Source organism: Neodiprion pinetum, chromosome 1 (assembly GCF_021155775.2).
Source record: "Neodiprion pinetum isolate iyNeoPine1 chromosome 1, iyNeoPine1.2, whole genome shotgun sequence".
Classification (NCBI taxonomy): domain Eukaryota; kingdom Metazoa; phylum Arthropoda; class Insecta; order Hymenoptera; family Diprionidae; genus Neodiprion; species Neodiprion pinetum.
The window spans coordinates 14,797,894-14,825,375 of NC_060232.1; the positions used below are offsets into that span (position 1 = coordinate 14,797,894).

At 39.6% G+C, this 27,482-nt stretch overlaps 1 protein-coding gene across 3 annotated transcripts in view; it reads right to left on the minus strand.

Moving 5' to 3' along the window:
* The window catches only part of Tg (transglutaminase), a 519,386-nt gene that overhangs the window by 318,624 nt on the left and 173,280 nt on the right, over positions 1 to 27,482 (minus strand). For all 3 annotated transcript variants that reach the window (XM_046608806.2, XM_046608807.2, XM_069134516.1), the window contains exon 3: positions 13,279 to 13,408. In XM_046608806.2, coding sequence (XP_046464762.1) covers positions 13,279 to 13,408 — 130 coding nt within the window. The remainder of the gene's footprint in view (positions 1 to 13,278; positions 13,409 to 27,482) is intronic.

Sequence of the window (27,482 nt, forward strand, 5' to 3'; positions counted from 1 at the left end):
AGGATTCTTTCGTTACGTTTAGCCTGTTCCTCAATCTTGCGTTTTAATTTCCTTCGTTCTACTACTTCCAAAGCAGAGGGATTCCTTTGGCAACAACATCCATTGAACGCCGAAATATAGGTGGGTATATTAAATTTACACAGCAAGAGTAGAATAGCCAAGACGGATATCGTTCCAGAAATGGCAGCTATTGATGGGATCCCTATACCTTTGAAGTTAGCCCATGTATTCTTGACCCGAAGGGTCGCTTCGTTATTCGCGAGGACACTCTCAAGGTCTAAAATGGCTTGTCCTTGATCCTTGAGGGTATCCAAGTTAATCACGTGATGCAATACAATTTCCCGGCCTGTTACAAATTCGTTTGGCGGGGAAATGGTATCTGCATGTATTTCTGTTAATTGAGAAGTCATATGTTCTACGATTAATTTGACTCGCGTTTTCAAAGTTTGAAGTTCGCAGCTTTGATTCGTGGTTATCAGGGATGGCTTGGTGATTTGAATAATAGAAGTCTGCATTGAAGCGCATGTTGTGGTTACCTCAGTTGGCTTCGAAGGTAAGATTATTTGCGATCCCTGCGTTTTTATGTAAGCAATATCTGTGACGAGAAAACGACTCAGGGTGCATCCTCGTGGAATAGGATCAGTTATTTTCTCACAAAGTTCAATAGTATCGTTGCGATGTCCCACATCCCGGTAATCACCAATGAAATAATCGGTTATCTGTTTCAGTTGAGAAAATGTGACTTCTCCTATAAAATTCTTACGTACTAATTTCAAAGCATATGTTGGGTTAAGCGTTACATAAGTGTGATTTATTCTTAAGGGTACCGGGGTATTCTGAATTATTACCCAAGGTTCCTTTTCTAAGTAAGGCACTGTGAGTATATAGATAAGTTTGCCTTTAACTGTGGTTATAGTTGAATCACTTATTTTAATAAACTTCTCGTATTTTTCCTCCTTAATAGGTATTAGTGTCTTTTTGTCATTGGCGTCGAAAGCTTGAAGAGCTGTCATAAGCTCCTTTGGAGTAAGGAGGGTGTTATCGATGATACCATGCCTTCCTGATTGCACGACAGTCATTACCCGATCGATTAGTCGTTGCAGTTCCTTAATTTCAAACAAACTTAGAGTTATAGCTTCCATGTATTCCTGATAAGCAAGCGTTTCGTTACATTTTATTTTTAATGATTCTAATTGTCCCCATACAGTTTCCAAAGAGTGTTTAAGTTTGAGCTGATTTGTATTCAAGATATTAATTTGGACTAGATTGACGTGCAAGGACTTTGTTACAAGATTTAGAGTGTCCGTTACATTTTTTAGTGAGGCTAGATTCTCATTAATTATTTCCAAATCATCCGCGTTAGCAGTTCCGTAGATTGATTTTTGGATTGTTCCTAAAAAGTTAAACATTCCTCTTTTCGGTCTGATGTTTGGCGTGAGATAAGATTTCCTTAGGGGATACATTTCAGTTGCCAGGCCCGTCAGAAGGACATATTTTCCAAATACCGCCTCAACTTCGCGCGAGGCTTCGTAAGTAACATCGCTCGACGCGAGCGCTTTCGGAGTACTTGTTTTGGTTCCGTGGGATTGAGATTCCCTTAATTAAGAGGGGCGGCGCGTCATTTGAAGAATAGGCGCACCCAAGTCTAAAATGACTTCCAAAATATTCTTGTGTGACGAGGCACGGGCAAATTTTAAATTTAAAGCGTCCAGGGCGGACTGGGCGAGGGATCGCTGACCAGGATTCCAATGGTCCAGATAGGTATCCCGTATCGTCTGGAGGCCTCCGAGTTTGTTGTGGATGTCGAGTAATGGTTTGGTGAACCCACTTGCGTCAATGGATTGGAATATCTTTCATCTTTCCTGGTACATGTATACTTTGCCCACTTCCTCCTGGAGTAAAGTCCCATTGATAACTGAGACATCGAAGTAGGCTAGGGATAGAATGCTACACCTATAACAAAAGAAACTAAGACTCTATTCCGTGGAGAACCAATCGTTACCCTGAACCCGTTTTAGTTTGATTCTAGGGATTGGATGGTTTTCCCTTGGTCCGGTGTCGTATTCGTAGTACGATTTGGCATTATTCAGATGGGTCTTCCAATGAGATGCCGTGGAATCATCCACGGTTTTCTTGTGAGTGATATTTCCTTTTTGTTCGTTAATCTCGCCGACAACGAATGGTCCATTCCAAATCCTCTCCAAGGCGTTCTGTCGCGTATGGTTCTTGATCATTACTTCATCTCCCACTTGATATAAAGGAGTTTGTCGTCGTGTTCCTTGGTCCACTTGTTTTTGGTTTTTCTCTCTGGATTTGGTAAGCCAGACCAGAGCTTTCTCGAACCGTTCCTCCCATTTTCGTATCAGGATTGTTGGCTTCATGACAGAACATGAGGTTGTGAGGCGTTTCACCTGTTGATTGATGAACGGAAGTGTTATAGGCACGTGCCATTTCTGTTAAAACCTTGTCCCAAGTGTGTACTCTCTCTTTGCAGGCAGTTCGAATATAGTCTTTCAAGACAGTATGCATTCGTTCTGTAGAGCCATTCGACTGCGGGTGATATGCAGGCGTGGTGATATGTTTGATATTATAGTGTTCGAGAAAGGAATCGGTCAGCTCGTTACAAAACTCCTTTCCCATGTCCGTCAGGATTACTTTGGGGCACCCGAAGTTACCTATCCAGTACTCTGATAGAGCCTTGATAACTTCTGTCGCGGTTTTGTTCGTAAGTGGGGCACATTTAATGAATTTAGTTATTGAATCCTGCATCGTGAGGATATATCGATGTTTATTCCAAGATTCGACCAGAGGTCCGACGATATCTATTGAAATTTGATCATTAGGTTTTTCAGCAAAGGTTTCGAAAAGAATAGCGGGTGATTTCAATTGTATCCTTTCCTTTTTATACATCTGACACGTGGGGCATGCCTGGATAAAGGAATTGATATCATTCTCCATACGTCACCATACGGCCGTTTCTTTCACTCGGTCAATTGTTTTTGCTAGGCCGAAGTGTCCATTGATGTCGTTCTGAGCGCTGGCCATGATTTCTCTCTGTTGCTGTTTGTTAGGCACATCCTTTCCTGTCAAGCAAAATGATATGTCTGCACCTGAGTCCTGACGTATCCTCTTGAAATCTTCGATGCTCGAATTGGTTTCTTCTTTGGTCGTTTTCTCAGGGTCAATCCAGAAGTATATTCTTTCGTACCTTTTCGGATGAATGTAGTTTCTGAGTATCTCACGTCTATCAGTCTGATTCTTTGGTATAATCAGGGTGTTGTCAGAGGCATCCTTTTCTTCAAGGGCAATCTTCACCCATTTGCCGTCCCCCCCTTTCCGATTTCGGTTGGGAACGAGTTTGATGTGAGATTTTGTTCTGCCTGTTGTGAGTGACAATCTCTCGATATCAATGTGGCGTGCGGCAATATGGTGGACCCACTTGGGATTCCTATCAATGGGTGTGATTTCGTATAGTCCCTTTTCCAATTCGGTGAATTTTCCGAAGATCTCTTTCTTTGTGCGAAGGACTCCAGATAACTCATCCGCTACTACGTTACTTTTTCCCGAAACATGTTCTATCAGGAATGAGTATTCCTCCAATCTTAGTCTCCAACGCAGCAGGCGTTGACTGAGGTCTACGCAATTTTTCAGCCATACGAGTGCACGATGATCGGTGCGGATGATGAAGGGTTTATCTGGTGTATTGAGCAAATATACTCTTAGTCTCTTGACGGCCCATACAACAGCAAGCATCCCCTTCTCTGTCGTGCTGTAATTCCTTTCCGCATCATTCAGGGTTCGAGGTAAGAAATATGTGGGGTGGCCGTCTTGAGATAGTACCGCTCCAATTCCATCGTTTGACGCGTCGGTGGTTACGACGTATTGTTTAGCTGGGTCTGATCTCACTAGTATCGGTAGTGTGACCAACTTTTCTTTCAGGGTTTCGAAGGCTTCTTGGCAGGCTGCTGACCACTCCCATGGGGTGTCCTTTCTTGTCAACCTTGTTAATGGTTTCGCTAACATCAAATAGTTTTGTATGAACTTCCGGTAATACCCCGTCAAACCAAGGAAGTATCGAATCGTCTTAACGTTGACTGGAACGGGTAATTGTTGTATCGCTCTGGTCTTTTCCGGGTCTGGTTTGCTCGCTTCGTCAGTGATGACATATCCGAGGTATCTCACTTCAGTCTTCATGAAGGCGCACTTCTTTGGCTGGGGTTTCAGGTCACATTGTCTTAAACGCTGAAATACGGTTCTTATATTTCGATGGTGTTCTTCCTCCGTTTCACCAAAAATTATTACGTCATCAATGTAGATGCAACAGATCTTCTGATTCAATCCTCTCAGCGCATCGTTCATCATGCGTTGGAAGGTCGCAGGAGCGTTCTGTAATCCGAAAGGCATTCGTTGGTATTCGAAATGCCCGTTGGGGGTTGAGAAGGCAGTACATTTCTTGGAGTCAGCAGCCATGTTGATCTGGTCGAAACCTGCGGCCATGTCGACAGTAGTAAAGAACTTGGCATTTCCCATGTGATCGAGTAAATCCTCGATTATTGGTATCGGATAAGAATCCTGAACGGTAAGTTCATTAATCTTCCTGAAATCGATCACAATTCTATACTTGGGTTTTCCGTCGGGGCCCGGTTTTTTGAGTACAACCTAAACTGGCGAGTTGTATGGCGACTCGGATTCCGTTATTATTCCTTGTTTCGACATTTTCTCTACTCCCTCTTTTACAACCTGTTGGTGCAGCTGTGGAGCACGGAAACTTTTCACATTTACAATGCGTTGAGGATCTGACAACTCGATGCGATGTTCAGTCATTGAAGTTCCATTGACCATGTCTTCCTCCTGTAAGGCAAAGATATCGCTGGAATCCTGAAGAATACTCCAAATTTCTTTCTGGTACTCCTCCGGTAGGTGTTTCAAGTCGACAGTATGTTGGAGCGCCTGCTCTCTTTCATCACGTGGTTGTTGCCATACACCCGGGGTTGACATGCTCTTTACTCGGTGGACTTGGACGTTCTCCAGTCCGAGCTGGATATCTTCGTCTTCAGCGGTGGTGATGATTCCATAAGCCGTACCATGATTGTTCGTGTGTACAATCTGCACTGGGATATTTTCCATAGGCATTCCGTCTTTATAGACCATGCGTAACATGAGATCGAGATTCTTTTCGTCGGTATCGATGGCAATTTTGTTCACCGAATTTGGTTTAAATCTAATTTTTCGGTCGCTATTAAGGGGGTGTATCTTATTCTTCAGCGTGAGCGTCGAGGCATTCAACTGGAAATCTCGCCTTCTCATAAACGGGTTTCCCATGATTCCATCTTCTTCGTCAGGCAGATAATCGTCTGGTATAATGACGAATTCGTCCCTTAGCCCCATATGAGTTAGTACAGCAATTTCATTCGCGGAATTTAGCGCTTTGCCAGTCTTAAAGGAAATTTTGCGTTTGATAATTGGACAAATTTGTTTATTCGATGGATAAATAACCTTCCGTTTTAAGAGGTTTATTGATGCACCTGTATCGACCATAAGGGTTACTCCTTGCTTTGTTTCTCCAAATTTTATTACAGCACACTGTAGTAACCCTTGTGAAACTAAACATACACGGGCTCCTGTTGGCACTCGTCCTCTAGTTCGTCCTCCTGTCCCTCTATTTCCTCTTCCTCTGACTGGAGTTCCTCTGACGTGCAATTGACTTGGTCGTTGGGCGGTTTGTCTTTGAGGCTGGCGTTTTGAAAATTTGCTTCTCGCTTATTGCCGTTAGTATTACGGCGTTGGTCGTTCTGTGGTCGGCGCGGAGCGTAGCAGTTCCGGCAGTAGTGTCCGCTGGTTCCTCAATTATGACATACTGCTTGTTGTTCATGGGCGGTCCGATGTATGTTACAGGTGTGGCATTCACATCTCTGCAGTTCTTCATCTTCATCTTGTTCCGCTTCATCGTGGTGATGGACAGACGCTGGTGGTCGAGGAGTTGACCTTGGCGAGTTCGTCGAGGTTCTTTGTTGTACCTGGAATCTTCGCGTATCTGATGCGCTGCCTGGCTCGTAAATTTGGGACTTGTTCCAAAACGTGGGTTTCGAGGCTGTGTCGTTACTGTTCATCAGCTGTTGTTGATGCATTCGGAAATTCAATTCCTCGCCTTTGGCTTCTTTCGCGGCCTTCTGGGCTTCTAGTAACTTGAAGTACTGACGGTTTTTGACTTCATGGAATATCCTCGGATTGAGTACGTACTGGCACACTCTATTTTCGAGGTCTTGAAGATTATGATCGATGTTCGCTCGTAGTTGTTGATTCGAGAAGGCAGCTACGAGATCTTGGTAGATCTGATTGAATTTGAGATTGTAGGCGTCCACAGTGTCGCCCTTTTGGCCTGTTCTGCCAAGCTCCATTTCCAATGTGGTGGCACTTTTCTCGACCATGACGGCTGATCTTATGACTTCGAGTGAAGTTGGGATTGTATGAGGTCTCCCCTGGTTGATGGTCTTCTGAAGAGCTCCTTCCGTCTTCAAACAAATTACCATGCTCAAAAACGGGAAACGTTGGGTTGGCATAACTACCATATCGGCGGCTTTTACTTGCATGATCCAAGCGTGTACATCTTTGCCTGCTTTCCCTTCCAGTCTGCAATCAATCATCTTGATGGCTTGAAACGCGGGTAGGAAATCTTGGATCGCGTAGGGCTCGTCCGCTGGGCGATTTGGTTCTCCGGGGTATCTTCCGGCAGCATCGGGGCGTAGGCTGACATCGTTCAAGTAAGCTTCCGTTCGTGCATACGGGCCTGGGTCTCTTGGATTCCGAGGGGGAAGCACGTCTCGGGGTGGCGCAGTTGCCGGTAGTTGAATTTTCGTTTCGTTTCTTCGAGCGAGTTCCTCAATGTTCCTTATTATCTCTTGCTGTTGGCGCAAAGCTTCGGGATCACTCAGCAACTGGGTCATACTGAACGTCACAGTGTCCGGACGACGATGTGTTAAAGTAGCAGACATTTCCAAGGCTCTTCGAAGTTCGTCCTCTTCTTGCTGTTCTAGACGATGACGCGGGACGTTGCCACGGGTATTGCTACCAGTACCTCGTGGGATTTCGTAATCCGTCGGACCAATAGGCCACTGTGGACTAGGCCTTGGTGTAAGGCGTACGTTCGGCATCCGTGATAAACGTCGGCTTTCCTCGAGAACGCGTTGCAGTGTCGAATTCGTATCCGATAAGATATCATGGTTTACATTGGCTCGCGCGGTGGAGAATCGGTCGTTTTCTAATCAGCGATTTTGGTGAAGGGTCGGTATTGGCATCGCATTTATACCTTGATGATCCGAGTCTGAATTGACTTGGGAGCCCACCTCATTAATGTGCGGTGTCGGTGGCAGCAATCGGTTTTGAACGAGCCCGTATAATGCCGAGTAACGTGGTGGGTTTGTTACGGTTGAGGGAGCTATCTGAGCAGGACCTTCCACCTCTGATTCAACGAGACGCGCGGTATCTACTTGAATTCGCGGTATCGCTTCGGTATGGTTTCTGGGCGGTTTCAAAATATTAGAAACATTCGGATCATCGCTAGTTGTTAAGCGATAACAGTTATTGATTGCTCCGCGATTGGTATTACTATTTGTAAGAGCTTCCTCTTGACGATTTTCTTCGGTTAATTGGTTATTCGGTTGTTGCATTTCCTGAAACATTTGGTTGGTGACGCTCTCAAGCGTGTCTTCGGGACGCGGAACTGTTCCGGAGTTTCGATTCATTCCTACATTATTGTGACGAATGAAGTCGTGTTCACGGCGTTCTTGATTTCTCAATTGAATAAAACGGGTAACCTCTTCTATAGGCAAATCTTCGCAGCGCGCGGCGAGCAAGTTGACGCGCAGTTAACCTCTCTCCTTTCAATTGCTTCAGACCAAGACGGTATCTGCCCATTGCAGTTAAATCATTACTTTCGGTGGCTTCTTGTAGCCTATTCACAAGCTGAGTCATTTGGTTCGTCAAATCCCAAAATCTCTCTTCAAACCGGGATTCAAAAGTGACGGATTGTCCATCTTCTGCAGTCTCAACAATAGTGGGAGGTACTGCCGATCTCCGGTCATTGTTTTCGTTCACGTCCATTGTGAATTTATTTTCAAATTTACCCTGAGTCAAGCTTTGACTTTATTTATTTGAATGATTTAAGTTTGACCATCAAATTCTTAGTTTCGATCACGATTTTTCTCCGAAACGTTTATGGTGACTCGAGTAAGTAACAAAATGCTTGTACTTACGCTAGGAGTAGCCAAATTGAGGTGCGAAGCATCACACTCGAAGATTGTGGTAGCCGTCGGTACGAGGCTTTGATGTCCTGGAGTCTCTGACAGGCACCGGGGGCAAGAATATAAGAGCGGTTCGAGTCTGAGCGTCCTTATTCTCACTTCACTTCACTTAGATGGTTTAAACGCGAAGTTTATTGTATCTAAGGAGTGCAGAATTTTATACTTGCTTCCTTTCCAATAAATACACAAGTTCACTATGGGAATTGTCCAGTGTAGAATCAGGCGGTCACACTCAGTCCCTGATTATCAAGCGGTCTACACGCAGTCCTTGATTGTCTACGCAAGGCGGCCTTTTACTCTATCCCTTGCTAGATACAATTCGTAATAATTACTTATAAACGCGTAGCCGAAGGTTCGCGCGTGAATTTATTGGGCTCATGCACTCACTTTCAAAGTTCGTCACTATGATCCGGCCGTTTGATACGCGCGCCGCGTTCGTTGGTTTAAACCGGATCCTGGCAGGATCGCCAAATTTGTCATGCGAATATTATGCAATGATTATATATATATATTTATACGTTTATTCAAAACAGAGAATTGCGTTATAATTGATAACAACAATGGTGAGTGCGGGCGTTAACGTTATATTAAATTTATGTATAAGCAAAATTAGGCGTGCGTCACGCCGGGAAGCAGTATTGAGACTGCTCACACGGCCTCTCGCCGGGCTCGGCGACAGTGCATATAAAGTGCATATAATCGCGTAATTTGAGCACTGCTGCCGATAAGGAAGCCAAGCGCGCAAGGCGGGCTACGCTGCACGATGAATTTCGTACTCATTTAAATGATCCCCGGCATGTTCCTACGAGAGGATATAAAACTGTTACACTTTATGACAAATGTTCCAGCTCTATCACAAACTCCTATCGCTCTAGACATCCCGTGCTATCGTGGATTCTACTTAAATCATATCTCTCTAAGTCGGAACTAAGCGCTTTGCTTGAAGTTCCGTATTACAATTTACTGAAGCTAACTTCGATAGTGCCCTCCAGACGAGGAACTCTTCGCTATCAAAAAACTGGGTAAGACAGTTCGGCGCTTTGCCGGACAACTGCTGACGATGCTCTCAGCGTTTCTCCTATTTATACTTGTCCCGATTTCCCATCTCGCTACATCGTCGTCGTCTCCTCCTTATTCATGACCTTTCCAGAGGATCTTCGAGTCAGTATGTGTCAACGAGGCGTCGGTTACCGTCTGTTATTGTTGTGATCTGTTGTATGTTATGGGCATTGCTGATGTCGGTGGTGACCTCGATCAGCTGTCTGTCACAATATACGAGATAACCGGATGCAGTCAAAGTCACTTGCAACCATAACAAGACAGACTGTTAGTTATAGTGGACATGAAAAGGATCGCAATTCTTATGAACGGTACTATGCACATTTTTCAATCTTGTCTTGTAGATTACACTGATTTGCATATCCTAAATTAAAACTTATCAAGCAGAAATATGTCTTCACGATTTTTTATTTATTCAGTATCGATACCTGCTTGTTTTGAATTCACAGTCTACAGGGAAAACTATATCTCGTTCAATCGTTAAATGAATTTCAAACTGGTGATCGGAGACACTGGCAACTCACAGTCAACGTCTTTCGAATAGGATAATGCAATACAGTCTTGCACATACCTACTTTATGGTAATAGAGTGAGGTGCAAGGTGCCGCAGAGGTGGGCAGAGAAGATTAGGGTAGTATTTCTATAAAAATATTGTAACTATTTACCACGGATTAATTATAAAATTAATCCTTGGTCTTTTTTTCTTATTTTTTTAACGTTGAATTATTGTTCCAAACTCTAAAGGGAGACTTCGGTGAAATTTTCGTCGAAAATGACCTGAAAATTTATTTTCGGTTATTTACGGAAAAACGTTTGTTAAACCGTCCCCCACGTGGGAAAAATTTGACTTTGCTTAAATATTTTTTTTTACATGTTTTCTGGCCCGATAAGGAAATCTTCAAACTTTTGACTCTCATAATGAACCCGCTTTTGAAATTTTTCAAAATCCGACTTTGGATTCGTGATTAGTGATCCAAAAAACGTTTGAATAATAATTTTCGCCGGTTTCCGTCAATTCGTTCCATTATTTTTTGAAAATAAAGGAGCGCGAACTTATCGGGCTGTCTGCGCGTCGTCATCGGTCGGTGAGATTGTGCACAACTCTTATCTATTATTTTGACATATACTCTAGCCATCTGGGTATGAAAATTTCTATGGTTTAGGAGTTGTTTCCCGTGAATGTGTTCGTCATGCTATTTTCCGTGCGATAGATTTGACGAACTGTGACAACTTTTTTTTGTGCTTTGAACCACTCCGACGTAGATTGTGAAGAGATCTCAAAATGAATCGAATCACACTCGCTCGTCGCCAAATGCTACAGCTGCGTCTATAAAATGAGTGAAAATTACACGTGCCTATGAACCAATAACACTTCGACAAGGCCACTCTTCGAAATAAACAGGCGAGTAGTTAATGGAATGATCGGCGTTAAACTAGGGCACTCAAGTATTGAAAGCTGGAAAAACTATTACAAGAGCGCATGTAGTAAGAGATCCTCCAATCGAGAGTGGGGCAGTACTTGACGTCGCAGTATCTTACGACCGTACGTCGCATAAACGAAGCCTTACTTTGTTATATGGAGTAGGAATAGTCATCGACATCCTTACTGGACTGGCCATCGAATACCAAGTCATGTCGAAATACTGCCAGGTGTGTGTCGTTGTCGCAGCCCAACTAGGTGCGACTTCGCCTAAGTTTGCAGTGTGGCAGGATGGTCACAAATTAGAGTGCGGTAAAAACTACAGCGGATCCTCTGGTATTATGGAAACGAAGGCAGCAGAGTATTTGTAGAACAGGTCTGTCGAAAAAAACCAGATGCGATACAGGACTATTCTATTCAACGAAGACGCAAAGAAATTGTACCGTTGAATGAGTACCGCCCCATGCGGAGACGATATACTCATCACAAAGGAGGAGTGTGTGAATCACATCGTGAAATAAATGGGTGCCGGACTCCGGAAGCGCGTCACAAAATGGAAAGTGAAAGGAGTAACACTGTGGCGAGGGGAAGGGGGGGGGGGAGGGGGTTGGTATAGACGCACTCAAGAAGATGACGATCGTATCCTCGACGAATTATTACAGAAATGACATTGTAAAAAGTATTTCCAACATACCAGCCATGAAACGAGCAATAGATGAAATGATTAGTCACTGCATGCCAACCGACAGGAATCCTTAGTACGAGTAATACCCCACTGAACCAAACTCATGGTGTTTCTACAACAGAAGTGTGGCCAAGGAAGATCCGGAAAGCCATGAAAAGATGTGACTAAAGCTCAACTCGAGAGTCATCAAAAAGCTGAAGCCTCTGTACGAACGCTTGTCAATCGATGATCTACTAGCCTAGTGTACCCAAGGTGTGACATAGAATGCTAACGAAAGCTTACACTCCCTGATCTGGTGAAAATGCCCGAAAGAGACATCATCTCTAAAAATAGAATAGAATTATGAGTAGCAGTCGCAGTCGCTGAGTTCAACATGGGAGCTCTCCATACTCAAAAGTCAAAGACGTCAGTGAGATCTGAGAAGGTGACAGATAATGCACAAAAGATGAGCCAGCTACGAGACCGAGATGCCAGCCGAAAGTATAAGGCAGAATGGGAAGCAACGACGGAGTCTAAGAAAGCCAGACGAATAGTAGCAATTAAAAAAACCGCTGTAGAGAGGGTTGAAACAGAAGTAGAAGGGACAACGTATGGTGCTGGGGAATTCTAACGGCATCTTCACAGGACTAATTTGCAAGTAGTTAGCTCCAAAGTTAAATTCAGATGCGTTATTGTATAGTAGATTCAAGTGGGGGCTAGATAAATCTTAGTTGATCGTTTTGATCTATTCAATGTATTATTGAAATATTTGTCTAGCCCTAATAATCATTCCAAAATAAAATAATTGGATTTTTTTCTACCTTTATGTCCCAGAGCGATTTTATTAAAAATTGAATGATTCTGGAAGAAGAAGCGGAGTAAGAAGAGGGTTGACCTCAGAAAAGACACGCAGAAGCCGATTGGATACAAACTGACACTAGGGAATGCGATAGGCACTGACGAGCGACATATGGTTTATTAATATTATTACTTACATTTTGAGATGAATTTTGAACTTGATTTAAATAAATGGAATTGAAAAAAAATTGCTGAATAATGAATTATTTTTCTATTGACCCAATTTTGTATGGTCCAAATCAACGTTAAAGTCAACTAAGTCAAAGTGTCTTACCCCTACAGTAAATAACTCATTTTGTGCATACTTCATATTTGCTTCCAAGAAGATCAAGAGGCTGAATTCATTCAATCACGTTTATCTCAGAACTATGTTCTCAGGTATCCAAAAAATTCCTTGCCCGTTAATATTTATGCAATCATTTTGCCCTTTGACAGATATATTCTCAGGCATATTATTTTAAAATTGCTACAGGGAATTTTAGCTCCGGTAAAAAAAAAATCAAACAGTGAAGTAATAGTTTCAATGACTTAGAAAACACTAATTTAAAAATCCCTGCAACAATTTTTAGTCTTTGGTATTCAATGTATCCACAACAAATTTCAACCTTTTACGGTGAGCTCTATGCGCAAAGGATACTTTGAAGAAATCTTAGAAAAAAATGCATACGTTTGGAATTATTCGACCTATTAAGCTCAATTTTGGATCAGATTCTAGTTTTAGGATTGTCAATAAATGGTTCAAATTGCAATGAAATTGATTCGTAAATGTGGGACTTTATTTTCACCGTAGTCTTCCCTTAAAGAGGTTATGACAAATATCGATTAAACTCTGATTTTATCTGAGTAAAAGTGAGACATTGTCATGTTAGGATGATATTTGACATCTAATAAATCTCGAGGGTGATTACTGCTGATGAATATGAGTTTTTATTGGCATATATAATATTTATTTCATACATGCACACATTTATACTTACATTCGCACCATGGATTGAAAATCACGTAGAATGGATCGTTCACTGTAAAACTAATTGCGCTCTTGTCTTGCCACTTTGTATCAACGTCCATCTTCCATTTACCAATCTTTGCGTCAGCTGCCGGAATGATCTACAATTGAAACAAAAATCATAAAATTATACATCGTACTTATAGCACTAATATTTACTTTCTAATTGTCTAATATATTCTATATATAATATGTCAGAATACACTCAATCCTTTTGTTCCTGACTTCACTGAAATGGCCATTTTATTAGTCTGGAAAGCGGAAAAAAAGTAGCATATTGTAACGTACTTTGACGTTACGGAAAATAAATATGGATCCGCGAGTTTAATTATCAAGTCAAAATAAATCAAGAGCGTGAAAAAAATGTTGTGAAAATGCTTGAATGCAAGATATGTCCCAATAAGAACACGATTGTTGATTAAACGTAGAAAAATTCACACAACCAAACGCTTACAACGGATCAGACCCAACCGTTTAATAAATCGAAAAATGTCCGCCTGGTAGACGATAATTTTTACGTATGTCCAGAATGTTTTAAATACGTGAAAAATAGTCGTTGAATTCGCATATACTCACCACGAGGGAATAAACGAGTACAATATACGGATATTCGTGACATCCATGTATTCGTATGTAAGACGCCGTAGAAATACGTTTAAAATATCACAGATGAATTCGTTGAAGATACTGAAAAATGTCCGCTTGATAGACGATAATTTTTACGTTTTACCAGAATGTTTTATATACGTGTAAAATAATCGTTGAATTCGCGTATACTCACCACGAGGGAATAAACGAGTACAATATACGGATATTCTCGTTATCCATGTATTCGTATGTAAGACGCGAAAGAAAAACATTTAAAATTTAATATATGCGTCGACGGTGAAATTTTCCCACATCTATACGTTTAAAATGTCACAGATGAATTCGTTGAATAAACTGAAAAATTTCCGCTTGGCATACGTGAAACTAAACGTATTATCAACACGTGTCATATACGCGGTGTATAGTCGTACAAATTATGACCATTTACTTCAAGGAATATACGATAGTAGTACATATACATAGAGTATTTATTTCTTGTACATATTCGTTTACTAGATGTCGTGGAGATGCCCCACGTTGGAAAAACTCTAAAGTTGAACCGTTGAATGGATCGAAAAGTATCGGCGAAATATGCTACAATAACAACGTTTTCCCCAAATGTTTTAAATACGATGCGGATATTTGTAGAATTCACATACATTCATCAGAAGATTGGTAATATATACAGATATGATGTTATTTATACATAGTTATAATCGTATATAAGACGCAGGGAAAACGTATTTAAAATTTGAAGTATAATTCGGTGAAAAATTCCGCGTATCTATACGTTTAAAATATTAGGTTAGAATAATCGAAGCTTGGGTGATCTGAGTAAGGTAAGTATTATGTATTGATCTTTTAAAACGATGAATTACAGATATAACAGGACTAGGTGATTCGTAACAATGCATCATATCTTAAATGCTGAAAAGAGTACAAAATATCATACTATAATATATTATACTGTATCGGAAAGTCGTATTTTTTTTTTCTTAATTCAAGGAGCAAAGATTGTTTGAAATGACGAAAAAGAAATGTTGTCAAAGTTTGAGCTCTTAATATTAATATTCGAAGGTGCATCATTGTGATTTTCCATTTCCCACTTGAATAACATAGGAAATTTTTTTTTAAGCTTAGAATTTTATAACTTGTCAACGCATTAGCGTTCTGATAAGTCCAGAACATAATTTTGAATGGAATTGAACGCTCTACAAAGAAAGACCCTTATTATTTTATAATAAATCTACTCTTTCAAAAAGTGATTTACCATCATAAATACCTTAGACACCTTAAATAACTTTTGAAAGAGAAGATTCATCATAAAATGATTACGTTTTTGTAGAGCGTTTGATTCACTTCAAAAATACGTTATGTCTCATCAGTACACTAAAGCCTTGACGAGTTATAAGATTCCAAAGTTGAAAAAAAAAATTTCATGTTATGTAAATGGGAAATACAAAATCGCGACGATGCACCTGTAAATATTAATATTGAGTGCTTAAACTTTGGACAGCATTCTTTTTTCGTCATTCGGAACAATATTTGCCATGTATATACACATGTACACACTATATTTCTCTGCTATACTAAAATAAAATACTAAGTACTATATAACATATATAGATTGTGAAACAAAAAAAGAGATGCATTTTACATTTCAAGTACTTAAACATTGTTGGTAACAATGTAATAGGTGTATGTTCTTTTCCTTTTATATTTCTATGCTGGTAACACTGCGAGTACTGTTCTATTAAAAATAGTGTGCGTTACCTATGTAAACCTATTAAAATACTTATCTTTAATAAAAGTCTTCGTGCAATTAACCATTGTTTTTACTTATAATCCAAAAGGTTATGGGCCCAGACATATAAACCTAAGAAAAAGTAAAAAGCAACTGTTTCGTCAAGGAAATTTTTTTTCGCCGAGTGCGTGGCATTGAGGTTAGAAAACGAAAATACTTGCGAGCGAGTAAGCAACAAGCAAGGTCGGGACGAACAGGAAGATGGAAGACGACAATAGTTTTAGACTCCAGACGCACACAAGGCTCGAAGGAGCATCTAACTGGAATATTTGGAAGTTTCAAACCGTCGTTTTACTACGGGGTCAAGGTTTGCTAGAGGTCGCAGACGGGAGAAGTGTGAAACCAGAGGCGGCGGGTGAGAAGGCTGCATGGGAAAAGAAAGACGCGAAGGCTCAATCATGGCTTGTTACAAGGATGTCGGAAAGCGTGATGATGCATATCATAACTTGTACTACGTCAGCGGAAATGTGGCGAAAACTTGCGAGTGTGTATGAGCAAAAATCTGAAACAAGTATCCATATAGTTCAACAACGTTTCTTTCAATATAAGTACGCGGAGGGCACCGCGATGTCTACATTCTTATCTAAAATAGAAGAATTAAGAAACCAGCTCAAACAGATGGGAGAAGACATTTCAGAAAGGTTCGTCATAACAAAAGTGCTAATGTCACTTCCAGATGCGTATAAGCATTTTGTGTCGGCGTGGGAGTCCGCGCCGGACGAGAAACAAACGCTAGATAATCTCGTCGCGAGATTATTGATAGAAGAGGAACGAATAAACGAAAAGGAGCCTCAAAACTCATCAGCATCGGCGTTTGTAGCTAAGAAAAACATTAAGTGTTATAAATGCAATAAGCTGGGACATTATCAAAGTGAGTGTAATCAAAACAAGGGTTCGGGACACGACAATAGACCGGTAAAAAGGTGTTATTACTGCAATAAAGTGGGACATACTAAAAGGGAGTGCTATTTCAAGAAGAATCGGGAAAAAGACAGTAAAAGTAACGCATTCATGGTGATGAATGTAAATAGACACGTCCAACAATCTCAGTGGTTAGTGGACTCGGGCGCTAGTCAACATATGTGCCGTGATCGCAACCTATTTACAACATATTTATCGTCGAACAATAAAACAGTGATCATTGGAAATGGCGAGGAAATTAGTGCACTCGGATTCGGACAGGTGGCGCTAGAGGTATTTAATGGCCGCGAATGGGTGAACACAACCATAGACAACGTGCTCTTCGTTCCGGAATTAAAAACAAACCTGTTTTCTGTCAAATGCACGACAGAAAGAGGTTATGTTGTGAAAGTGGACAATAACTTGTGTAAATTTTACAAGAAAAATACTGTGTGTGCCGTGGCGTGTCGTAACGGAGATATGTACTATATGGACGTGCGTTATAAGTGTGAGATAGCAAATGCGACTGAAGTGAAATCGGGACTTAAAGAGTGGCACGAAAAACTTGCTCATCAAAACTTACAGTATGTGAGAACAGTGCTTAAAAACAACAACATTAAAGTAAAAGACGCGGACTTTAACACATTAACGACCGGTAGCCTATTAATAGGCTTTTCGTCGCCAACGCTTACCGACCGGTAGCCGATATACTGTTGAAACGCTAGCGGTCGGTAAAGTGTTAAGTGTGAAGGTTGCTTGGAGGGCAAAATACATCGTTTGCCTTTCAGTGCCAGTGAAAATAAAACGAGTAAGCCATGTGAGTTGATACATGCAGATACTTGCGGACCCATGGAGGTACCATCCGTGGGAGGCTCCAGATATTTTGTTATTCTTAAAGATGACTACTCAAACTACAGATCAGTGTACTTTGTGAAAGGCAAAGATGAAGTGAGAAAGTGTATTGAGAATTTTTTGTACAAGGCCGAAAATGTAACCAAAAACAAAGTACTGTGCTTTAGAAGCGATAATGGATTAGAGTTTGTGAACAAAGAACTGCAAAACCTGTTCAAGAAACGCGGAATAACTCATCAAACCACAGTGCCATATACACCTGAACAAAATGGCAAGGCAGAGAGAGAGAATCGAACTCTAATAGAATCAGCACGTACAATGTTGTGTGCAGCAGGTTTGCCCAAGAAGCTGTGGGCAGAAGCTGTTCATACTGCAGCATATGTGATAAATAGAACAAGTAAAAGCAACGAAACAGGAAAAACCCCACATGAAACGTGGACAGGCAAACAATTTGATATAACGGGTCTTAAAATTTTCGGAAATCCTGTGTATGTCCATGTTCCAAAGGAAAAGAGGAGAAAATGGGACCCTAAAGGAGAGAAAGGAGTCATGGTTGGGTATGGCGAAGATGTCAAGGGCTACAGAATATTCTTCTCGGAAAAGAATAGCGTTGAAGTAAAAAGAGACATTGTATTTCTAGAAAAAGGGATGAAACAGAAGGAGCAATTCGTCATGCTGGATAATACTGTGGAGAAGAAGGAAGAGACAAGTCAAAGGCATACTAAAGACAGAGAAGAAAAGAATGAAGATGAAGAAAAAAGGATGGAAAATGAGAATGAAGTACCGCCTGTACAGGAAGAGGAAACCTTCAACGTATCTAGTGAAGGTGACAGTGTCTATGTACCATGTTCCAGTGATGAAGAATCCAGCTATGATGATAATGAAGAAAGACCGACTCGTGAGAAGAGTACTAGAATAAGGAAACAGACGTCATTTTACAAATGTCATCATGTCTATGTCGAAGGAAATGAACCAAAGACTTACCAAGATGCCATGCAACGAAGAGACGCAAATAAGTGGCAAGAAGCAGTTCAAAGAGAATTAAAAACTTTGAAAGAAAACAACACTTGGGCTGTTTGTGAAGAACCTGTTACTGAAAGGACAGTAGGTGGTAAGTGGGTATTTAAAATCAAAAACTCGAATAATAATGTAGAGTATGAAGCTAGATTAGTGGCGAGAGGTTTTGAGCAGTTTGATACAATGGACTTATGTGATATATATGCACCAGTAGCTAAATTGTCAACTTTCAGATTATTCGTTTGTATAGCAGCAAAGCTAAATTTACCGATTAGTCAAATGGATGTTACAGGAGCCTTCCTATATGGAGATATTGATGAAAAAGTGTATTTAGAATTACCAGAAGGTGCATATTGCGACAATAAAAAGATTGTTAAGTTAAATAAATCTCTGTATGGGTTAAAAAAATCACCAAAATACTGGAATGATAAATTTAATTCAGTAATTATGAAACAAGGTTTTATAAAATCAAAAAGTGATCCTTGTCTGTACACAAAATGTGAAGGTAATGCAAAAATATATGTTTTACTGTATGTAGATGATTTACTAATGTTTGGTAATAATAAAAAACAAATATGTAATCTTAAGTCACTATTGAATAATGAATTTGAAATGAAGGATTTAGGGTTAGTTTCAAACTTCTTAGGTATTCATGTAAAACAAGATTTAGATACAGGAATTACTGAATTAAATCAAAAGGAATATTTGGAAAATGTATTGCAAAAATTTAATATGCAAAATTGTAAAGAAATATGTACACCAATGGATTTGAACTTTAACACTAAAATATTAGAAGAAAAAAACGAGTCTGTAATTGATAAAAACATTGAAAGAAAATGTAGACAAATTATAGGTTGCTTGTCTTATGCAGTGTCAGGGACAAGGCCTGATTTGTGTGTTGTTATGTCAATGTTAAGCAGGTACCAAAATAATGCAAATAATGCATTATTAACTGCATTAAAGAGAGTATTAAGATATGTAAAATATACTACTAATTACAAACTTGTTTACCAATGTAATAGCAACTCATTATTGGGATATTGTGATGCTAATTGGGGAGGAGATTTGAAGGATAGAAGGTCGACAACTGGCTATTGTTTCATGTTTGCAGATTGTTTAATTTCTTGGTCTTCAAAAAAACAGGCCAGTGTCAGTCTGTCTTCTACCGAGTCAGAATACATAGCCATCAGTATGGCTGCTAGTGAGGCGTGCTGGCTAATTAACTTGCTTAAAGATTTCAATATTGTAAAAGTGTGTCCTGTCACAATGTTTTGTGACAATCAGAGTGCCATAATGGTAGCGAACACTGAAAGTGTTGAAAGATTTAAACATATTGATATAAGATTTCATTTTATAAAGGAGTTGATCAAAAGCGGAAAAATAATTTTAAAATATATTGAAACTGAAAACCAAACCGCAGATATGTTCACAAAAGCGTTAAATGAAAATTTACTATCAAGGTTTATTAAAAACTGTGGTCTGTATGAATAAGTTTATAAATAAATATCTATTGTAAGGGTATATTACATTGAGGGGGGGTGTTAGTAACAATGTAATAGGTGTATGTTCTTTTCCTTTTATATTTCTATGCTGGTAACACTGCGAGTACTGTTCTATTAAAAATAGTGTGCGTTACCTATGTAAACCTATTAAGGACGTTGCCTATGCCTCGAAGAGCGCGCGCAAACAGAGACTCACGATTTTCCTTCTCATTTCCTCATTTTTGAAGATAATTAGGTTCTTAGGGGGTCATTTTGAAGGTAAAGGATAGATCTGTGTCGCCTTTTTTGCCGAATTTTCGATTTCGCTTTCAGATTTGCGTAAAACGTACTTGAAAGTACGTTATGTTTGAAGTGAAACACAGCGGACAGTGAATTTTTTTTCGCAATTCGGCGAAAAAGGCGACACAGATCTATTCTTTATCTTCAAAATGACTCCCTAAGAACCTAAGTATCTTCAAAAATGAGGAAATGAGAAGGAAAATCACGAAGCATAAAACAGCAAATTTTTCGCGCAAAAGGCGGGCGGCTGCTAGCGCCACGACTGCGTTGGCGGGCGACCATGCGAATCACAGGCGAGGAGAGTAGACTCAACACCCCCCACTACAATTCCCCTCCTTCGAATCCTCGTCGCTCGGCACGTGGATAGTGTTCCGCGCTTTTATTTTTGCTTGTGTTTTTCTACAGTGTTTTTTATTATTTCGAATCAGTATTTATTCCCGCGATGGCTAAGAAGAGAGGGAATGTGTCTTTGGAGAAGAAGAAACGACCCGGCATAAAGATTTTGGCTAAATTTCAGGAAAAAATGAGGTAAATCGAATTATTTATATGATTGATGGTGCGCCCTCTCTGACTTCGAGATTCAATCACCTGAGTACGAACAATCGCAGGGCTTTAATTTAAGAAGGTACTTTCAAGAGCCGATAGTGCTGTTCATAATAGCAGTATACATTCATTCTTTAGTTTTTTTATACATACGAAAATATAAACTAGAATGCATTGTGACGTGTGGTACTAGCCCGGTTTGCATTAGTCGCTGAAATATGTCATCAATTTGTTACGTGTTCAGGTTAAATGATCGAAATCGATGTTCGGCAATTAGCATGAGTGTTTACACTTTGTCGATCATAAGGAATATTCTTATCACTTATTGTGACTACCTAAGTATCCAAGGTAAAATTACAATGTACCTGGCAGAATTTTCCATACAAAGTAAATACGGCGCGTACGTATTAGGCCACTAAAATACGCGCGTTTTGTTTTTAGAAATAAACTTGACGTAATTCTGGGGTAATCATACATGCACACATTACTTACAAATCAGCCACCTACAAAACTGTCATCAAATCAGATACTACTGCCAAGTATAATTTATTTAGAAACTAATGATGATTTGGATATACTATAACTAATGATGACAAAAAAAAAAAAAATTGAAATCAAAATTGAAATTCTAAAAAAAAAAACATAAATTTGGATAAAAAAAAAAAAAAAAATTGGAGTACGTGGTACTTGGCGGGCCCATGCTTATATTGCCATTACAACATTGATATAGCTCGACTTGTATTTTCTTGTGCTTGTTTTAAAAAAGCCCGCCTTTACCACTATCTCCAGTTTTTTTTTTTTCAATAAAAATTTTTTTTTTTTTCAATTTCAATTTTGATTTCAATTTTTTTTTTTGTCGTTATAGTATATCAAAATCATCATTAGCTTCTAAATAAATTATACTTGGCAGCAGTATCTGATTTGATGACAGTTTTGTAGGTGGCTGTTTTGTGGGTGGCTGTCAAATTAATATACTTGGCGAAAGGTTTTTGCAACAGAGGTGCTTTTTGGGGATATCAGTACTTTTTGTGGGATTTCGCTTGAACATTTAAAAATTTTGCTCGCTCGCTGCGCTCGCTCGATAGATTTTTGGGATACAGAATTAATATTTGAGACGAAAATAATCGGTGGAAAAGCCAAGTTAGAGCTTTCTCATAATTACATGTATCAGGTCCAAGGTCTTCTACACATTACGAATAGGAAGTGGTGCTATTTTATAGTTTGGACGTCAAAGGGATTGATTTTTGATAAAATAAAACGTGACGATAAATTCTGGACCGAAAAAATAGAGAATAAATGAGCAGATTTCTTTTACTTTTGTTTGTAACCCGAAATCGTAGATTCTAGACGCGCCCGACAACGCTCAATCCGCGAACCCCCTCAAATCATCGAAGCCCAGATAAGGCCGCGCGTAAGAAACAGTAAATTCACGACCGACAGACGACAAAACACTGTAATCTAAATATATGTACATATGTACATAAATATAATAGCTTTGTATATAGCTTACGTGCAATATTTCTGTGATTTATGTTTAGTTAGTTATATGTATTACTGTGCTAAAAATTTGCTAGTCATATCGTTATAATTATATATCTGATTATTCATTCCAGGAATACTTTCTACTTTCCGTACTACTTTCCATAGTTTGCGCTTTCTATAGAATTTATTTAGCCATATAATGTATACAATGCTCGATGCTTTGTTATATCAATTTTCTTTATCAAGATTACTGTCATGTTTCACTTATACTGTTTCAATTTAATTTCTATGAGATCCTTCTCATACAGATTTCGTGATTATGTTTATTAAGTTTAAACGAGTTCAATTTTACTTTTACCATTTTATATTATTTTTCATCATTTTGTATTTGTTTGGTGCAAACCCGATCATGGTTGGGAGGTAGGGACGGATTAGGCGGGTCTCTGTTTCATAGCGACCTCCACGTGGTGAGACTTGGGAGATTGATGATATTTTCGTTGCTATATCATGAATTTGCTCACAGCTATTCGTTGCATTTTCAATTTAAAATGACCTGTGACGACGTCTGGCCGGTATTCGTAAATAGTTACGTATTATTTTCGAGACTGTATTAGGAACAGCTCTCAGCCGATCAAGCTATGCTTTGAGCTGCCTCAAGACAGTCCTGCAAATCGAACCTGACTATGAATACCGGCTATTAGACTATTACCAGTCACGTGATCGCATAGCGTAGAAATACGGACGCCGGTGAATATAATTTTCGTTGAAATATGAAGAATGTATATCTATATCAACATACGTATAAGGAATTCTACGTCACGTCAATCAAAAAATGACCTCGTATTTTTTCAATCTATTCATACTTTTTTTCACACGAAATAAAGGTAAAAAGAATCGACACGCATTTTGGTGTTCGTCCGAATTATGTTTGTTTTCGAAAGTTACAAGACAATCATTCAATTTTGATCCAAAAGGAGCTCGGATATATCCGGTTCTATTCGACGTAAAGACATCATTTACAGTGCATTCGGAAGGTAAACGAATAAGCTTTCATAAAAAAAATGCAATGTTGAACATTATTGAAAATCCCAATTTTTATAAACAATTCAAATATTTGACGATTTTTACCTCATTAATGACAAGTTTTCGAATTATAAAAAAAATAGTTTCCGGTTCCTTATTAAATTCTGTATTACTAGTAAATTTTTCAAGCGGAATCTGAAAGGAGTCTACTTTTTTTTTCTATTATTCATCAGGCGCTGCGTCGTGCCGAGCGCGATACACTGGGCTGTTTAAAAGTATTTGAAACCGAATGCCCGTGAGGGGTGGAAGAGGATAGCCGCGTCACCCGCCCCACTCCGGCGACAGCTTGGCTGCTCCGTCTCACTTGTTTCTTTACCCTCTCTCTCGCCACGGTTAACGCGGGAAGCGGAGTAGCCCGCGCTTTCTAGCTAGGCAACGCCCTTAAAATACTTATCTTTAATAAAAGTCTTCGTGCAATTAACCATTGTTTTTACTTATAATCCAAAAATTTGAGAAAAAGATTTTCGAAAGTAACAAAAATAATATAACACAAGAAGTTGACTATTCATATATCACATTCATGTTTGAATCACCGATTAGATTAGTATTACATACAACGCGTTGGATCACCGACTTACGATTTTGCGAATCATAAAGCTGAGTGAGTTGTTGCAAAACCCTAATATATTATATAAAGCCTAAAACAAAAAACGGTACATTTTACATTTTCGATAGTGATAGCATGTACGGTTATGATAATGTAGTACTTGACCATTTTAGAAAAAGATTTCCAAAAGTAGAAAAAAAAACCAAAAAAAAAACAACAAACACAAGTAGTTAACTATTGATATATCATATTCATTTTACGCCATTTATATTTTTATTACATATAGAACGCATTGGATCAACGAGTTACATGTGTTATCGCCAATCACAAGGCTGGGTAATTTGAAAACAAATATCATATATCCCGAAGGTTCGAAAAAATATCAAATATGTAATGTACTGTGACGTGGTATTTCGTACCCCGTCACTTTGTTTAATTATCGCATTCCCCTAGGTGCAGATATCGCTAAAAATAACGAAAGCACGTCTGAGGCCAATACTCCAAAAATGAACGACTAATTATCTTTAAGTTGATTTCTCTTTACTAAGCTAATTGTATGCTGTTTTCTAATTCTGTAATGCTCTTCGAGAACCATCCGCGAGACCTTCGCGTCAAGATACAGGGACACTGCCTGACAGGGGTCACGTACCAGCTCAACATCGACCACCACCGACTACAGACGAACGAATACCGCTGAAACCACTCCCGATGGATGCCTATCTAGTTGTCGAACAGGGTCGTGCGGGATGCACAAACAGCACCTCCATCTATTTGAGACTTATCGGCCAGGAGCCGAACCACGAACGAATGCTTCTACCGCTCGGATGCATCGTCAGGCGGCGTACAGGGCTGTGCGTCAAAAACACAACAAAGCCTCCCGTCGACGATACTTATCAGCCTGGAGCTGAACCGACCCTAACATCTACTAAGTCGTTGACTATCCAATAGAAGACGGTTTTCTCTTCACGAACCGTCTTATCGAAGGACTGCGGCGTGGAATAGGCTAATGATATGCTGACCACGTGGATCTGGTGGATCTAGTGTGGGGATCCGGGTTGAGGGCCATCACCACCAGATCGTTCCGGCATGAGGGCTTCGATGAGCGAGGGCCGAGATGCAGCGCCGACGAAATAGCTACAACGGGGAGTACCAGTAAAGCAAGGAGTGAGTTACAGTCGATCGCAAGTCCAAAGGACCGGTGACGTAATATTGCCGCACACCTCAATATCGCAACACATGAGCAGTACGACCCCCCCTCTCACCAACGATACCGCATAGCTGAAGGAAAACATCTCTAACCACCTTCCGACGTCCCGATACCTCGATACCTGTCGTCGAGGGAAAAGAAAATCAAGCGGCGAGGGATTATCGCCGCCTACCCATGGACCAGGCCTACGCGACCTGCTGGTCCAATTAAAATACCGCAAATTTGAGGAAGAATCACGTGACAGCAGCTCGACGAAAATCAGGATCATCGCTCATCTCGTCACTCTACGTTCAGTTACTGACACTAACAGTCGTGCTATCGTAATCTTCTGTGTCTTATCGCTATTGTACCTTATCGCATTCTCTCGCACCTGTTATATCTTCTTTTACGTAAGTGAGGTTCCTTTTCTATTTTGTGAAGCCACGAGATTACTTGCAATATATCGTACCTTTACCTTTATCTCTTTCTCTCTTTACCTTGCAGTTGGTCTGCTTGAGCCAATTGGGCTCGTATCTTTTCTCTTTATCTTGCAGTTGGTCTGCTTGAGCCACCTGGGCTCGTACCTTATTCTCTCTTATCTCTTATCTTGTCCCTTTCTCTGTCTTATTGCAAGTAACTTCGCGACTAGTTGACTATTACTTACGCATTGTAGTGACTATTGTTTATTTTATTATCTTTCTCTTCTGGAATATTTGAATGTCTAATATCGCTGTCTAGCAGCGCGTTCCGTTGAAGGATCAATTTTTATCTTAGCTACTGAGCATTGCTATTTTGTTATATTTTCTCTGATTAATTTCTATCTGTCTCTTTACCTATTATCGTTGATTATCGTATCTTAGTGAGTGTACCGCGGGAGCGATCTTATATCGCTGCGCGGTCCCGCTCGTCGTTCACTTGACATTGGAGTATTGTGCCGTATCGCATAACATCTTTTTCACTATTTTCTTCGCTAATATCGCTGATCGTAGTTGTCCGTAGTCTATTTGGTTTGCCGTACGTTGCATATCAATTATCTTGAATATCGTTTGTCTTATCTTGAATTGCCTTTTATCGTACCGAATATTATCTCTCTTTCTCTCGCACTTACCGCAAACTAGAGACTACGTATTATCTGTTATTCTCTATATTTTATGATAATTTTCTATTTGACCTGTCGCTTGAATTTGCCTTGTAATTCATAATTCCCTGTCTGCCTATTTCTGATCATTCTGGTAATGTGATAACTATTACAATTGTTGTATTTCGCATGTGTTTATAATCGCATCTCATATTTTATGATTCATTTGCTTACCGCTCAATTTAAGTACAGTATATCTCTTTCTGTTCTGCCTATCTATCATAAAACCGTGTTAATTATGACCTTTAGTATCGCGAGCTTGCGCATATTTCCCGCTTATTCGGAAAACGTTCCGTTATTCGTTAACTCTCTCGCTTAACCTTTCTCTGGCTGTAAATATTCTTAATTATCGCATTTATCGTAATTGTATCGCAATCTTTTCAGCTACTTGCTTGTCATTAAACTTATCGCTTCTTGTTTAATATTTGATATTATTCCTGCTTCACCTGTTTCTTATTTTATCTATTGGATTCGACTCCGCCCCTCTACCATTATCTTGTCTCTCTGAGCGAACTGTGCAAAACCGTCGTAGAACCTGACCTTACCTTTATCTATTACCTTCACCTTTATCTTTTTGTCTAATTATCTATTTTTGACGCATGTGCGTCTGGCGCCCAACAATCGTATCTTTCTCTCTTAGTATCTCTCTCTATCTAATCATTCAGGTTAGTGACTGCGCCGTAGGGTAACCAATTATCGTTATATCGTTTTACCCTTAACTGTATGAAAAATATTGGTTACAGTACATACCATAGCACATACATTTACATACAATATACATTTTAATAGGGTATCACATGTACGGATATGATAATGTAACTCTAAAACGATTCATGAAATGATTTAGAAAATTGAAAAAAAAGTAGAACGCGTATAAGCGCCAGCTATATTTTGATTATATAGATCACCAACACCGTAGTAAAGATTTATCCAAAATAAAAATAGAACTGTTTGTCAACATAAAGTAGCATGGTAAAACTTTCTTGGCAAATAGGTATTACGACTGATGAAAGTGCAAAATCGTTTGATGCAATAAGGTAGATAAATTAGATACACTTTTGAAAATTGTGTACTTGTTTTGATGTGGTTAAAAGAAAAACTCGAATTTAATACAAAATAATAGGATGCAAGAAGTGAATCGGACTTATACTTTCAAAGAAGAAATTAAATGTAAAAAATTGTTAGTATTACGAACAAGTGAGGTACTACGAATAACTCATCTAAACTTAAAAAATATGGGTACGAACAGAGTGC